The sequence below is a fragment of the Pipistrellus kuhlii genome, unplaced genomic scaffold (assembly GCF_014108245.1).
Source record: "Pipistrellus kuhlii isolate mPipKuh1 unplaced genomic scaffold, mPipKuh1.p scaffold_m20_p_15, whole genome shotgun sequence".
NCBI classification, from domain to species: Eukaryota; Metazoa; Chordata; class Mammalia; order Chiroptera; family Vespertilionidae; genus Pipistrellus; species Pipistrellus kuhlii.
In genome coordinates, this window is record NW_023425460.1 from 451,801 (window position 1) to 469,254 (window position 17,454).

Here is a 17,454-nt window from a genome sequence, read left to right on the forward strand (position 1 = left end):
TTCTTCACATAAATGTTTAATGTTACTGTCATTCAACATTTTTTTAAGCTTCAAATTATACTGTGAATATCAGTAAAAGAGAGTATCACACATTATATTTACAATAAAATTATGGTATCACATTTGGAATATGATACTAGACAACATCAATTCTCTACAAATATTTTTACCACATAACTTAAATGAACAAATTTTTCCTCAGTACAACTTTTCTAACAAAAATTTATTTTTTCTTAAAAGCTTCCAGATATTTAAAACATTAATAAGGTCTTATTTTAATATTAATATGTTAAGCACCCAGTCACTGGTGACTGACACTATACTTTCTGTCCGGAAGACAAAACAGGCTGGATACTTAACATGTTAATTATCTGAAGTGCAATAAGACATAACTTTTGAGTAACTTGTGATGTTCTTTGGGTTTCATTAATCTTATTTTTAAAACTGAATAATAAATTTGAAAGGGTGGACAAAGGTTTCTGCATTCAGGATGTTGAAAGACCTTTCACCCTTGTGTGAATTCTCTGATGTTTAGTGAGTACTGATCTCTGACTAAAGGTTTTCCCACATCCATTACACTCATAAGGTTTCTCCCCTGTGTGAGTTCTGAGATGCTTAGTAAGAGCTGATTTCTCACAGAAGGTTTTCTCACATTCATTACATTGATACGGTTTCTCTCCCGTGTGAGTTCTTTGATGTACAATGAGGTTTGACTTCACACAAAAGGATTTCCCACATTCATTACATATGAAGGGTTTCTCTCCTGTATGTGTTCTCTGATGTACAGTTAGTGCTGACCTGTGGCAAAAGGATTTTCCACATGTGTTACATTCATAAGGCTTCTCTCCTGTGTGTGTTCTGTGATGTTCAGTGAGGTTTGACTTCACACAGAATGTTTTTCCACATTGGTTACATTCATAAGGTTTTTCTCCTGTATGTGTTCGTTGATGGTTGGTCAGGTGTGGTTTCTGACAAAAGGATTTCCCACATTCAGCACATTCATAGGGTTTCTCTCCTGTGTGTGTTCTCTGATGTTGAGTGAGGTTTGACTTCTCCCAAAATGTTTTTCCACATTCAGCACATTCAAAATTTTTTTCTCCTGAGCGAGCTCTCCGAGGTTGTGTGAGATGTGACTTCTTGTTGAAATTATTTCCATTCTCCTTGTGCTCATAAGATAGTGCTCCCACATATACTTTCTGATGTTTAAAGAGGGCTGATTTTGCCCCCATTTTGTGACTTACTTTATATTCATGGGAAATTTTCCCTGTGTAAGTTCTTGGATGAATAATGAAAGTTGAATTGTCACTGAAAATTTGATCATATGCATTATATTCATAAGAATTCTCCCCTGTAAGAGCTCTCTGATGTCCCAATGTTAAATCCATACAGAAGGAATTCCCACAAATACTGCATTCATAAGGGCCCCTTTCTACATGAGTTCTCTGAGATAAACTGAGCTTTAAATTTTGGATGAAAGTTCTTTGACATTCATTATATTCACAGAGTGTCTCTCCAATCTGAGCTATCTTGTTTGAGAAAAAGGCAGCCTCTTCTTGTAATCCTTGTCCATTTTCATTATACTCAGAAGGCTGGTCAAAAATTAACTGAGTAAGATCCTGGCCATGACTAAGGATATTCCTTTCTTGATCATAGTTACAAGATTTCCCTCCAGTAGTTTTCTCATGATTAATATCAAGGAGCAATTTCTCATATAAATTAAACTTAGCTGGTTTTGTACCAGAATAGTTCTGTCTACTAATAATTAAGTCTGAAATATTCTTCAAACTCATTTCACAAGAGGCACATATCTTATATGAAAAATTTCTTAAAGAAACACAGTCTTTACCCAGATTGAAAGTTTTCCTTACTCTATCACCATGTATATTTAATGTTTTGTTGGTGGTGAGAGCAAATTGCCAAAAATGTCCATCTTCATTTTCTTGGCTGCTCTCTATTAGGTCATCAACTTTCCAGTCTTCTAGAAATGAGAAAAATAACCACATCTTATGAATTTCAGTACATTTCTAATGGAATTGGACTTTTACACAAAATGCCCTATTATACGATGAATCCTTTGTTTTAGACCCAGTTTTCTGGTATGAACTAAATCCAACTATATATTTCCTTTACTGGTCTGGTTGGAATGGAAAATATATGCTGCAGTGAAAGCAGGGCAAGATAAGTGGCAATGACATTTAGCACTTTATAAATATATAACCTTCAGAACTAAACAACAAAAAGAAAAGGAAATAAAATTCAAAGCACTAGGGAGTGGCTGATTCAGAAACAAAAAAAAAGGCAAGAGAATGGGGTGAGCCCAAAGGAGACATTAAACATGGAATAAAGGGACAGTTAAGGTGAGTAGAAGGGCTTTCAGAGGATGAACTGTGTTTGGTAGAGAGAGAACAATTTAGTCCTAATCCTCTCGTACACAGATTACAGCGGTAGGATTCCAACTTCACTCTACACATGCAACCAAACTAAAGTTCCAAAAACACCAACTGCCTTAGGTCCAAAAGAATAGTCCTATATCCCAGGATCTAGATTTTCCTTTGATATAATTCACACAAAAATAATAATTTAAAAAAATGTTTTAAGAAGAGCAAGTTAGAGAAGGTGAAATAAACTGAAGACATAGTAAGATTTTCTGACAGTTGTTCATTCAGAAAGCAAGAAACTCAAAACTGGGTGAGTTCAACAAGGGAAGTTTTTTGTGTTTTGTTTTTGTTTCTAAGGAAAACAGACTAAAAAAAAAATTAGAGAAACAATTTGCTTTGGCAGAGGCAGATCATGGTTTATGTCCTTACCTTCTCACAACTTTATTACTGTGGTAAGATCCTCACTAATGCATGTTGCCATTCCTCTCTCTCCACATTTTATGTCAACATCAAAATAAATCCTGAAATCATCTATTTTCTTATGCATTAAAGAACACTGCTTTACCCGACATTCCTACTCTCTTGCTAGCTGTGATTCACAACACAAATGTTCAACAGGAAATACAACACAGATGAGGCGCAGGCCATCTCTGCAAAAGGACCAGGTTCATTTTGTTTTCTCACAGCTGTTAAGGAAACTGGCCAAGCCAGCAAGTCAGATGTTCCTTCACCTCAATCTGCTGGCTTTCTTCTCCCCAAAATAATTTTGTTTCTGAGGCAATGTTGATTTTTAAGTCTGATTTTATTTCTAGGTTAATCTTTTATAGAGTTTTTAGTTTTTAATACCTTGAGCCTCATCTGTGGATTTTACTTAACTGTAATATCCACAATGATCACATTTCTCTATGTGGTTCTGAGACCTTAAGTAGACATTATCTTAATATTTTTGGCTAGGCTGGCCAGCATTACTCAGTGGGTGAGCATCGACCTATGAACTAGAAAGCCATGCTTAGATTCCCGATCAAAGCACATTCCTGGGTTTCGGGCTCAATCCCCAGTAGGAGGTGTGCAGGAGGCAGCCAATCAATGATTTTCTGTCATTGTTGATGTTTCTCTCTCTCTCTCTCTCTCTCTCTCTCTCCCTCCCTCCCTCCCTCCCTCTCTGAAATCAATAAAAATACATTAAAAATTCTTTAGAAAGCAAGGACCTATAACCAAGATTACTCTACACTGCAAAACTATAATTTAGAAGGACAAATAGAAGAGCTTCTAAGACAAGGAAAAGCTAAAGCAGTTCATCACCACCAAATTAGTGTTGAAGAAGAAAAAAAAAAAGGATAAGAAGTATGAATAATAAAATGGTAATAAGTATATATGTATCAACAATTACTTTAAATGCAAATAAGTTAAGTGCTCCAATCAAAAGATATATGGAGACTTAATGGATAAGGAAAACAGACCCTTGCTGTGTACAAGAGACTCATAGACCCTTGCTGCTTACAAGAGACTTACTTCAGATCAAAAGACACACACAGATTTAAAGTAAAGAGATGAAAAAGCTATTTCATGGAAATGGAAACAAATAAAAAGCTGGGGTAGCAATACTTACACCAAACAAAATAGATCTAAAAAATAAAATAAACAAGTAGAACAGAAACAGACTCGCAGATACAGAGAACATTTTGAGAGCTGCCAGATGGGAAGGCTGTTGGGATGGGTGGAAAAGGTGAAGGATTAAAAAGTACAAATTGGAAGTTACAGAATAATCATGGAGATGTAAAGTACAGCATCAGAATATAGTCAGTAATATTGTAATAATTATATATGGTGTCAGATGGATACTAGATTTATCAGGGTGATAACTTAGTAAGTTATATAACATCTAATCACTGAGTTGTACACCAAAAAATAATATAATATTATATGTCAACTGCAACTGAAAAATAATAAATTACTTAAAGTAAAAAAAAAAAAAAAAGAATTTATAAGTGAAATTTAGGATATAATATAGTATGGGTTTTAGTGTAAATTCTGGAGAGCAGAAAGAAATTAGGATAGGTAGAACAGGACCACAGTAGAGCACTTGTGATCTTGGTTCCCAGCATGTCATCATTTTAGCTCAAATAAATTCTTATATATATAAAAAAAGAATAGGACCACACTGTAATAGTCAATGAAATACTTTAATTTTATTTATTAATAAAAAGCTGCTTTGTCAGGCTAGGAAAAGATACACTGGATGCTTTAGGTTAAAAAAAATAAAAGCCATTTATTAGGTAACTCAAGCCCAAAATGAAAATCACAGGCAAAATTCTGGTTTTATGTGGTATCAGTGAAAAGTGAGAAAATGAAGAGATGTAGCTGATGGTTTTGAAAGGAAAACAACAGGAGTCTGAATAGACTAGTAAATTACAGACTTTGTACAGTGACCCATGGTTGCCACTTAAGGTAGTAAAAGGATTGTAGAATGTCCCTTATTTGAATCCTAGAAAACCAGCCTCTCTGGTTTTCATGTCACTTAGATTGATCCTTCTGAATCTCCTCTAATGATGAGATTTAACGGATTTACATGTGATAAAAATGTATTGTCCCAAGACTACTTCTCTCAAAAAGAACCACTCTTTAAAAAAGGAGTCAGCAAACTATGACTACAAGCAATGAATGGTTCTTGAACTAAGAATATTCTTAACATTTTTAGAGGGACAAAGTAGAAGAGTAATAGGGAAGAACAAGGATAAGAAGAAAGAGGAGAATAAATAGGAAGAGAAGGAGTGGAAAGAGGAGGAGCAGCATCGGCAACAACCATGACCGCATGTGGCTACTAACCCTAAAATATGTACCTTCTGGTCTTTTATTAAAAAGTTTGCCAACATCTGTTCTAGAAGATCTCCTCTAACCCCATGCCTTTGACACCACCTGAAATGAATGCCTTTCAAATGGATACTTCTAGTTCTGTATTCCATACTTGTACACTCCAACCTCCAATACACAAACTAGATTTTAACAGCTATCTCAAGCTTCTTGAGTCCAAATTTAAATTTGTAATAACTCCCCTATAATCTCTCCTCCCTAATTTTCTTTATTTCAGTAAATGACACCTTAATTTATCCAGTTTCTTGAGACAAATCAATGGAGTCATTCATGAGTCCTCTCTTTCACACACTATTATCCAATCCAACAACAAATCCTCTTAGTCGCATCTTCAATACATCTGTACAAATCTACCACTTTTGAGCACTTCCAACATAGCCTTAGCTACTACCTTCTCTCCTCTGAAGTACATAATAGCTTCCTAATCGGTGTTTCTTCCTTGCTAATGCCTAAGTACCACCCACCCAGCACAGTTTATTCACTGACTAGAAGTCAGAAAGACTCTTTTAAACAGTAAATCAGATTTGATGATATAATTTGATTTACATTAACTAAAAAAAACAAAGGATTTCTCACATCACTCAAAACAAAATTAATGTATCTACCATGGTCCATGCTACTTCTTACGATATCATCTCCTATCTCTCTCTCTCTCTCACCCACTGGTCTCCAGCCACATTGGCCTCCTTGCCATTCTTCACTCTAAGAATATATCTGTCTGAGAAGTTCAACACCTGATGTTTCCCCTGTCTAAAATATTCACGCTTCCACTTTAATAGTCTTATCTCTATTAACCTCATTAAAAAATTTTTCCTGACTTTCTTACCAAATATTACATCACTCTCCATTCCCCTTTCCACTGCATTAACAGTACTTACCATCACCCAACACTGTGTGTGTATATACATGCACATATATCTACACACACACACACACACATATACACACAACGCACAGGTATGCTTTGTGCCCCTCACTGTAATATACACTACATGACAGCAGGGACATTACTCTTTTAATTACCTAAAAACATAACTGGATTATAGTGACTGCTCACATATATTTGTTAAATGAATAGATAGAAGTACTGCATGAAAACACACCAGCTAACACAAAGACAATAGAGGGAAGGTGAACAATTCTAAAAGATACACTAACAACAACAAAAAATACATCAACTAAGAAAAATTATCTAAGATGAACCCGAATAAGTTTGGCTTATGGGTATAGATAAGTCACCCTTAAAATGTAGAACAAAGGAAAGCACTTATGAGTGAAAGTGACATGTGGAGGAATGTGATTAAGGTAATAAAGGGATGTGGGCCAACTGTCCTTAGAACTTGCAAAGAGGTCTGGGGCTACAAAAAGAAATGTCTGAAAGGTGATTAGCCCTAAACAATGGCTTAAGATCTCACTTCCTGTAGCTTCCATGTGCTTGGGAACTCATGAACTCACCTGGGTGGCACTGGCTTGGGAATCCTTGCTTTAATATCCAGGGCTCTTCTCCTTGTTCTATCTTGATGATCACTTCTGGCTTAGTAATGCAATACCCTGATAAGAGAAAATAATACAGTACTATGGCTCAACAGCCTGATTTTAGGGACTCTGAAAAAATGATGGGGGGAAAGGTACAGCTTAAAGAGCTGTTCAAAGAAGGAGCCCAATCAACCAATCCCTGAGTAGGGAAAAACACATTCTTTATGCTAGCCCAAATCTCTAGCTATAAATCAGAAAATTCTTACAGGAAGTTCATGTTTCATCAACTAAGAAATGCATGCAACTGGTAGTCACATGGAAAATATTCTTACCTATTGAGACAAGGTGGCTGTAAGTTTCCAGCATCATGTCTCTGTATAGTATCTTCTGAGCAGGATCCAGCAGATACCACTCTTCCTGGGTGAAGTCCACGCACACATCTTTGAATGATACTTGTTCCTGTAACGGTATATTCTTTTTCTATATGAAGCCGTCAGAACTATATAATGAGGAAAAAATTTGAAAGAACTAATTTCTTTAGAGCTTACTAAAAATTGTCATATAGGATGCCTTCTTAAGGTAAAATGTGTACAAACTGACTTTCCACTAAGGGCTTGGAACTGTCCTAACTGCTACAAATACTATTGATGAAAGCAAACACAGTTTCTGTTCTTAAATGCTTGTGATCTGATAAGGAACCATGTACATTATCATTTATTAAATTACACATTGTAGGAGCTAGCATTATTCACAAAATAGACTGGGGTTACCAAGGAAAAGTTAGTTCTTTTATATTATTATATTTTAAATGCTTAATAGTTTTATTTTTTTAAATATATTTTTTATTGATTTCAGAGAGAGGAAGGAAGAGGGAGATAGAAACATCAATAATGAGAGCAAATCATTGATTGGCTGCCTCCAGCATGCCCCCTACTGGAGATTGAGTCTGCTACCCAGGCATGTGCCCTGACTGGGAATTGAAGTGTGACCTCCTAGTTCACAGGTTGACGCTCAACCACTGAGCCACAACAGCTGGACACCTTTCATATTATTAAGTTAACCTTCACTGAGGAAGTACCGTATTTTTCGGACCATAAGACACTCTGGACCATAAGACGCACCAGTTTTTAGAGAAGGGAAATGAAGAAAAAAAGATTCTGAAACAAATAGTGTCCTAAAATATTTTATGTGCATTAAAACCCAACATCACAGTCATAAACACATGTAATCAACCCTGTAAAGTAAACAGCAGCATTTAGAACCATTTTAGAGCCGGGCAAGCACACAGAGACCACACAGAGCTGGGCAAGTAAAAAAACTTTTTTTAAAAAGTATATGTGTAGGCTATATTTGGACCATAAGACACAGGGACTTTTCCCCCCCACTTCTGGGGGAAAAAAAGTGCGTCTTATGGTCCGAAAAATACAGTAAAACTTTCAGTTGTTAAAATGAATAGTGGACTGAAATGAATATGGTGCAGGCCCTGACCAAGTTCAACTTATAATTGAATAAAGTGACCAGTCCTGCATTCTACCTGCCCACCAGAGAAAGGATATATCCTCTCTGTTGAAAGAGATAATTTTCTGAAGCCTTTACCATTTTTTAAATAAATATAATGTCGGGCATCCAATAAAAAATTTCATGTTCTGTGAAGATAAGGACCAAGAAAAAAATCTCTATATATAAAGAGCGAGGGTAACATCTAAAATTACCAAAGGGACGACCGAACACCAGGCTGCCCATGCAGCAGGCTAGGGTGGGCAGGGACTGGCAAGGGGGCTGAACTGCTGACATCTCAGAGAGAGAAAGAGAGGCGAAGCTGATGATCAACCCTTGCCTCTCTCTCCGGGCCTTGCCAGCAGCCAAGACTCTCTCTCTGAGAGGTCAGCAGTTCAGCCCTCTCACCAGCAGCCTTGGGTGGCTGCTGATCAGCCCCACCTCTCTGATCAGGCCCGGAGACACTGACTGGCATAGAAACCAACCAACCAGGAACAAATCTGGATGAACTGCAAGGAGCTAATGGCTGCCTAAGAGGCGGAGCTTTTGATGTTGACTGGCATAAAAAAAAACACAAAACAACCAATTAGAACCAAATCTGGGTGAGTTGTGAGGAACCAATGGCTGCCTAGAAGGTGGGGCTTTTGATTCTGACTGGCATAGAAACTGACCAATCAGAACCTAATCTGGGTGAATTGTGAAGGCAGAACCTAAGGTGGGGGCTGAGATGGGGTTTTATGGGCAACAGCTATTTGGTGTAAGGCACATGTGTCAAACACAAGGCCCGCGGGCCAAATCCGTCCCGCCAGGCCTTGCAATGTGGCCCGCACCGCGCTGTCATCACTGCACTCCGCTGCGTTTCCATCACAATGACAGTTTATGACTGTTCAGTAAACCATTCGGCCCGCGATTTAGGCTGGATTTTAGATTTTGGCCCCTTCTCTGATTGAGTTCGACACCCCTAGTGTAAGGTGTTAAGACAGTTGTTCAATTTTTTAATTTGCAGGGGGGGGGATGGAGAAGCCTTGAAGGGCAATAGGGGTTGGTGCCAGGTGCCAGGTGCCACAGCAGGTACAAGCAGTGGTCCAGCGCTGGTAGTATGTGCGAGCACAGTGCAGCTTGCATGAGCAAAGAATTTTCAGTAACCACCAGAGGCTCATCCCAATGACAGTGACTGGTACCTCACCTTTGCCTGTCACCCCCACTCACTTGCTCCACCATCCCACCACAGCCACTGCCCTGTGCCTGAGAGGCAATTGGGGCCGGCAGCTACCTCTCATACCTGCTGCCAGTGATAGCCCCACTCGCTCCCACTGTCAGTGGGCTCAGCACCGTCAGCGCATGGGAGCGGCAGTGGTGGGAGTGGGGCTGCTGGCAGACGGGAGGCCAGGGAGCCATGGTGGGAGGGGTCAGGTGGGGGCATAGAGAATTGGCCGAGACCCGCCCCTGTGCCCACCACAGCCTCGCAGCCACAGTTCCTTTCAACCTGCGTGAATTTGTGTATGGGGCTCCTAGTATAGGATAAAAGCTGAGCGACCAGAATGGTGGAACAACCAGAACAATCAGTGGCTATGAAGCACACTGCGGCAGCCAACCAGCCTGATCCAGCCCCAATTGCCCCCCCTACTCTGGCCGGCCCATCCCCCGACCAGTTTTCTACCCTGATTGGAGGCGGGGCCTCTAGATCTCTAATAACAATGCTTTATTGAGTCTAGACTGGTTATGCAATGTAATTTATGTTGTACATGTACATTGTATCTGATGCCTGGGACTTCATGTGCTAAGCACAAAGTACCTATGTAACTAATCCTTGATAAAAACTTTGAGCACCGAGTGTGTACTGAGCTTTCCTGGCAGATATTTCATGCTTGTTGTCATAGCTCATTGCTAGAGGACTAAGTGTGTCCAGGGAGAACCAACTTATCCCTGGTTTCCTCTGGTTTACCATGTGCCTTTTCCCATGCTGACTGTGCTTCGTATCCTTTCACTTATATTAGTCATAACCATAAGTACAACTCATAATGAGTCATCCCAGTGATTCACTGAACCTGGGAATGCTCTTGTGGCCCTCCAATACATGTATATATTTATACACACGTACTAGACTCTCACACATACATTAAAAGGACATTCTAGAACTGAAACTAAGAACTCATTAGATGGGTCAAAATCATACCACAGAAAGGAGACAATATGAAACATGTACATAGGTAACAAAAGAATATCAAAATACAAACAACAAAAACTGATAAAACTGAAAGGAGAAACAGACAGCTCATAGTTGGAAACTTCAATGTTCCTCTCTCAATTTTGAGAGAGAGCAGGCAGAAAGTCAGTAAGTATATGGATGACACACACTAGTGACCTGTTGCAGGAATATTCTTGCAAGACTTCCGACAAGCTTCCCTCCCACTACCTCTCCCACTGTGGAGGGCAGGGTGGGGTGGGCAGGCAGGATGGGTGCCCCACCCGTCCCACCTGCCCCACCATGCCCATGGCCACAGCCACCACTGTGTTCAAGGTTGCACATGGGCGCTGTCACTACCGCTGCACAGCTCATCCCGCACGCCCTTGCCCACCGCTGCTGCTGCCTCCGAGGCTGTACTCAAGCTGCTGCCACAGCGCCCGCTGCCCATCCTAACCCGCCTCACCTGCTGCTGCTGCCACCTCTGAGGCCCTGTGCATTACCGCTGCATGCCTCGCCCCGCCCTGCCCTTGCTGCCAGTGCTTTCCCTCAGCTGCAGCCTCCTTGATTTCCACTCTCCCTCCCTCTTCCTTCTATGCTGTCTTCAGTCTTCACTCCTCCCTCCCTCTGCATGCAAGTTAACCACCATCTTTGTTGGGTTAATTTGCATACTCACTCTGATTGGCTGGTGGGCATGGCTTGCGGGTGTAGCAGAGTGGTGGTTAATTTGCATATTACTGTATTATTAGGTAGGATACTCTATTATTAGGTATGATAGATGATCTAACAAAAATTTACATCCATGCAAAAACCAACATGTGAATGTTTCTAAAAGTTTAATTCACGATGCCCAAAAACTGGAAGGAAAAATTCTAAAATCACTTATACATGTATTAGTAAGCTGAAACTAAATAATTAATTGAAAGCCAAATGGTGGTAGCCAGATTCTCATTGTTAGTATGGGGGATTACAGACAAGTAAGGGGAGAAGGCTAGATAGAATGTTCTATGTGCCAATGATTACAGCAAGAGACATCAATATGAACTAATACTTACTGTAGATAGATATGGTTATATACTGAAATATTTATAGATATGTATATTAGTTAGTATAGACATATTTCCTTGTTCAGTCATCTGAAAGGGTGTTTACAAGCAATGCCACATCAGCAGCAATAGCCTCCCAATCTCGGTTCCAATAAAAGAAACCAGAGAAATTATCAAAAGACAAATAATATAACAAAAATAGTTTGTCACATATACAATAAACAAGCATTAGTAACTCTAATATATATAATAAGAGCTAACTAGACACTGAAAAAAGGAAGCCAGAAACTTAGGAGCAAAATGGGCAATAGGTATGAACAGATAGTTCACTGAAATATAAATACCAGACAACTTTTAGATACATGAAAAAATATTAAGTCTCACTCATAATTAAGAAAATTGCAGACTAAAACTATATAAAGTATCACTTTTTACTTTTAGCTGCCAAAAGTTGAACCAGATAGTGACTAAAGAATAACTGATGAGAAACAAGCACTCTCATGTATTGTAAAGGGAATGTAAAATGATATTATAATTCCACCAAAATAATCAAATTTATCTATTTGTATTCACCCTTTGATCTGGCAACTCCACTTACGATAATTTATTTGATGGAATAAATCTATACTTACAAGGTCATTCATTAAAACATGGTTTGTAGCAGAAACCGGTTTGGCTCAGTGGTAGAGCATCGATCTGCGGACTGAAAGGTCCCAGGTTTGATTCCGGTCAAGGGCATGTACATTGGTTGCAGGCACATCCCCTGTAGGGGATGTGCAAGAGGCAGCTGGTCGATATTTCTCTCTCATGACGTTTCTAGCTCTCTATCTCTCTCCCTTCCTCTCTGTAAAAAATCAATAAAATATATTAAGAACAAAACAAAAACAACATGGTTTGTAGCAGAAAAAGGTTAGAAGTAGTTAATGCCTGGTTAAATAAACTATGGAACATTCACAATTGAATTACTGTAGTTATAACACAAAAAGAAACAGCAATCCATGTTCTGTTATACAGAGTTCTCTGGGACAGTATGAAAAAAGTGAAAAAAAAAAAATGTCGAAAAGGGAAAATAGTGTATAGACTTGCTATTTGGTGTGTTAACTTTAACAGCAGAATCAGCTTCATTTGGGAGGTTATTAAAATTACAGAATTCAAGACTTCACCCAGCTCTACTAACTCCATAAAAAAATCTGCATTTTAACAAAACGTTCTGCCTTAGTACTGTGCTGTTTCCAACAATGAAACAAAAATGATTATAGGCAATATAATGCATTTATTTCAGTGTTGTCATTAGAAAGACCAGAGAAAATTTTACAATAACTTGGGTAACTGTAAAATTAACCATCTTGCATCTGGTTTTACCAACTGTCCTTTTGGATTTACTACTGTTGTTACATTTCCCTTAATGTAAAATTTTGCCTATTTTTTGAAATATAGCAATCATACTTGGGTAAAAACTACTGTTTGAATTTTAACCCTACTATTCTGACTTCGACCTTCACTTACTTGCTTTGTTCATCACGCGATGGGCTTAGGGAGGATGAGTTCAAGTTCTGGGCAAGGTTACAGGCAGAACTTTCTTTTTCATTAAAGAGCCAGCCCTATGTATAATACACTTAGTGGTTATCTCGATGCTGGCCTCGAAAACAGTTGCTGTTCTATCCAGTTAAAAAAATGCACCTGGCATGGTATTGAGATTGTGGGCATGTCTAGTCTCTGGCCTGCAAGGTCAGACAGCTAGGTTTGTCTTCATCGTTCTTCAAACGGGCTAAAGCAAACTAGAAAGCAACATTTTCTCTAGGAAGAACAGCAGAAAATTCCAAACAACAGTTTGTTGCAGAATGGGGGTTTTCCTTCTCAGAACCTTTAAAAATAACTACCTGCCCCTAAGGCAGTGCAGTCGTGTAGGGTCTGCCTGCGTGTGGTGCTCTTACGGCTGCCCTGGCCAGCTCAATAAATCCTTGTTTGCTTTTTTTAAATAAATTATCAGCCTCTGGTGGTCTTATTTTGAACCCAGGGTTCGACCCCACAACATTTTTACTTTTTCATTTTAAAAATATGAACTCTTATAAAATTTAGAAAACACATTTTAAAACAAGTGGGAATAAAAAAACAAAAACTCACCTGTGATTTCTTCATTTTCTGTTCTTAGTGGAGGAGGCAGTGCTAAGAAAGAAGGAAGAAGGAAGTCAGGAGAACTTGACCTGCTTTGCAGTTCCTGGATTTACCTGCCTACACAGCTCCACACACAAGATACTTACATGTCCACGTGTGGCTCCAATATATGTTGAGCTTAGACATGATACTTTTCACTGAGTGAATGTAATATTTGTTTCTTACTGATTTATTACCAATTTAGGTTCTGTGACACAAAAATTAAAAACATAAGAAGATGAGTTTAACAGAAAACAGTAATCTAAAGAAGGAAACACCATGGATTTGTTAAAACTTATGTTGTAGAGGAAAAGAAACCCTCAAGCCATACTGTTTATCTATTTACCTGCTAACAACATTAATCCTTTGGGGTCAAATAATCCAAGAAACCTCTGAAAAAGGGGATGGGGATGTTTAAAGACCAGGTAAAATTTTTAATGTTCGTTCTAACCTGCTTACAATTTTCAAAAAGATCTTTCAATAAGGAACCAACCTTGACCTAACAGTTGACAAAACGAGCAGTAGCTCAGGGATCTGCAGACCTACCTTTTCATCTTGGCTCCGCCACTAACAAATTGCATGATCTGAGCCAGTCGCCTTCTCAGACTCACTTTTTAAGAAACCTTTCAAATAAGGTCCGACTAGATCATCCGGAACGGACTTGCCTGCATGAGGCCCGGAGAGTGGGAACATCAGCATCTTCTCTAGATGCCCCCATCCATCCATCCTGGGGCACTGCAGGCAGCTCAGCTCCGGGAAGAGCGGACCGGGAGCCAAGAACGAGAGGCTTAGGGGGTATTTAGGGAGGAGTTATGACAGAATTTCCTTAGCTGTGGCCGATGTGCCTTTCAGCCCTACGACAGGGCCACGAACTCTCCCAAGGGTGGCATTTCCTGTAGAGCCTGTGGCCCAGCGTCTGTGCCAGCCACAGCCCAGCCCCGCAGCTCCAGCTCACCCCTCTTCTTACATTTGTCCCAGGTCTTCCCGTCACACAGCCTTCCCGGCTTCAGGAGACCGTGTCAAGATTACCCATAACAAATCACAAGCGAACACATCATAAATACTAACTTGGGATCTGGAGAACGCTGGAGCCAGGACAGGGCCTCGGTCGCCAGCCAGTCCGGCCCTTTCCCGCTTCTGGTTCCCCAAGGAGTTAATTGGGGCAGGAGGCCCCGAGGGCCGACACGCAGCCAGTGTACACAGCTAACAAAACGCAGGTGCTCGGCACAACACGGCAAGTACTCCTGAAACCCGCGTTTTATGGAAGAAAAAGCAGGGTCTCTTGCGGGTTCAAGTACCGCCAACCGCGGGCCAGACGCGCCCGCCCTCTTCCTCGCAGGCCCGGCGCACACGCCTGGCACGCGCACCCGCCGCGCACGCGCACTCCTCCTTTCCAGCCCCGCCCCCCGCGCACCCGCTGCGCATGCGCACTCTCCCTTCCCCTCCGCCCCGCGGGCCCGGCGCTCCCGTCGCGCCCGCCGGCGGCCATACGAGGGCGCGGTGGCGCGGGGGCTGGACGCCGGGGAGGTCGCCAGCCCCGGAGCTCGCACCCCACGACAGCCCCGGCCCAGCTGGACGGAGAAGCCCCCCCGCCCCGCGTCCCTTCAGCCTCGGGTGCCGCAGACGCCAAGGGTTCCGCCGGGGTCGCAGGGCTCCTGCTCATCACCGGAGCCGCCGCACCCCAGAGCAGCGCGGGACCCCTCGGCCCTCGCTCCCCCCTCTGGGGCTCACCCGCAGCTCCCTCGCCGCGTGGACCCGCAGCCAGGGATGGTCCTCCCCCGGAGGGCCGGCGGCCGGGAGGAGGCGGGGATGCACATGCGCAGAGGGCGGCTCCGCGGCGGGCGGAGAGCGGGGCTCGGCCCCTGACAGCTGGGGCAGCGGGGGCTGGAGAAGAGGCCCTGCCCGGGGAGGCGATGCTCGCTCCTAGATGGAAACCTAAGCTGGTTGCGGGGCCCACCTAGCAGGGTTTCTATGGATACGCATCGCAGGTATCTACGCGGTAAAAGCACTTAGGATGGTGCCTGGCACGTAAATTGTTAAGAACATTTCTCAGGATCCCCTCCCCAGTAAGCTCCACGCCCGCTCCGCTGTGTCTCATCTCCAGATGCCCCCTGTGGGAAAAGTCCAGCCTTGTCTTCATCAAGTCCAGAACGAAGACCAGTGTTCAGAGATGCTGCCATATTAACCCTTAGGAGTACTTTGTAACCTGCGTGGTCTGACGTGGGCCCCCAGTGGCTGCTAGGCTCACATAGCTGCTATGAACAGCGATTTTCAACTGGTGTGCTGCAAGAATTTTTAAAACATACAACAATACCTGACTCTTTAGTTATTGACATTTAAATAAATATAAATATCAATAATTGTTTTAGGTTAGGTTCTCCAAGAGAGCAAACTTTTAGGGATTCTGTATCCCCAAACTGCCATGTGCTTGCAGGGGCCACGCCCATTCTCGCTAGTGCCCTCTCTTTCCAGGTGTGACTGACAGCGTCTTCCCTGGTCTCTTCAACTTTACTGGGCATGCATCTGTCTCCTCTTTGTGGATTCCTGAGGAGTGTGAAACTGCAGCTTCCTGGCTAAATTGCCCAAATAACATACATTGTGATAAAGCCAATTTATTAAAAAATTAAAGCACGCAAGTTTTTTTTTAAAAAAATTATTATTTATTTATTTATTTATTTATTTATTTATTTATTTATTTTAGCACGCAAGTCTATTAAAGAGGCAAGGCAAGCAAATCTATCATTGGCATAATACGCTGCTGCTGTGCTCTCTGCTAATACATTTTTATTGATTTAAGAGAGGAAGAGAGAGGTAGAGAGAGAGGGAAAAACATCAATGATGAGAATGATTGATTGGCTGCCTCCTGCACACCCCCTTTTGGGGATCAAGCCTCCAACTCAGGTGCCCTGACAGAGAATTGAATCATGACTTCCTGCTTCATGGGTCTATGCTCAACCACTGAGCAACACTGGCTGGGCCAGGCTTTATTCTTTTTGTTGTTGTTGTTAATATCCAAGGATATTTTTCCATTGATTTTTTAGAGAGAGTGTTAGGGAGATGGAGAAACAGAGAGAATCATTGATGTGAAAGAGATTGGTTGCCTCACATACCAGTCCCAACTGGGAGTGAGGGGTAGAGTTGGAGGGGGTGGGCATGGAGCTTGCAACCGAGATGTGTGACCTTGACAGGAATTGAACCCTTGACCCTTCAGTCCTCAGGCCAATGCTCTATTCAGTGAGCCAAACCAATTAGGGTGAGCTAGGCTTTATTTTTAATAGATTTTCTAGTTATTGGATTGTCCTTGGAAAGTACTACTTAAATTTTATTTGTTGTTAATCCTCACTTGAGGCTATTTTCTATTGATTTTTAGAGAGAGTGGAAGGGAGGGGAAAAGACAGAGAGAGAGAAACATCACTATGAAAGAGACACATCGATTGGTTGCCTCCCACAGGAGGCCTAACCAGAGCTGTGTATCGAGCATGCCCCACACTGGGGATCGAGCCCGCAATCCTGGCATGTGCCCTTGACCAGAACTGAGCCCGGAACCCTTCAGTCCACAGGCCAATGTTCTATCCACTGAGCCAAACTGGCTAGGGCGGTACATATAATATAATTTTTATTTAGTTGTTGATTGAGAAGCCTGAGAAAGTTAGAAATGCATTTGACCTCACAGCAGGTAGAAATAAAGAGCAATTCTAAAGGCATTAAGGTTCCTCTTAAAACTCTTATCAAGATGGAATGCTCGTCAGAGCTGAGTACAATATTGGTGACTATTTTACCATGGAATGTCTTATTCTTAAGATACAAGCAATCACTAAATATTATCACCCTAGGTGATCATTAGTGT

At 41.3% G+C, this 17,454-nt stretch overlaps 1 protein-coding gene across 8 annotated transcripts; it reads right to left on the bottom strand.

The window, feature by feature from the left end:
- ZNF248 (zinc finger protein 248) lies at window positions 1-15,413 on the bottom strand. Of its 8 annotated transcripts, XM_045581671.1 has the most exons (7): window positions 15,339-15,406; window positions 13,954-13,999; window positions 13,715-13,815; window positions 13,578-13,619; window positions 7,058-7,184; window positions 6,705-6,800; window positions 1-1,978 (listed from the first exon to the last, which is right to left on the bottom strand). In XM_045581671.1, the coding sequence occupies exons 4-7, from the start codon at window positions 13,590-13,592 to the stop codon at window positions 486-488; spliced, it is 1,731 nt and encodes a 576-aa protein (XP_045437627.1). In that variant the 5' UTR covers window positions 13,593-13,619; window positions 13,715-13,815; window positions 13,954-13,999; window positions 15,339-15,406; the 3' UTR covers window positions 1-485. The 8 variants fall into 8 exon arrangements, with proteins under 8 accessions (XP_045437627.1, XP_045437625.1, XP_045437624.1 ...); XM_045581669.1 differs by lacking the exon at window positions 13,954-13,999 and having other exon boundaries at window positions 15,339-15,413; XM_045581668.1 differs by lacking the exons at window positions 13,954-13,999; window positions 15,339-15,406 and adding an exon at window positions 14,676-14,788.
- Window positions 15,414-17,454: the final 2,041 nt, after the last annotated feature.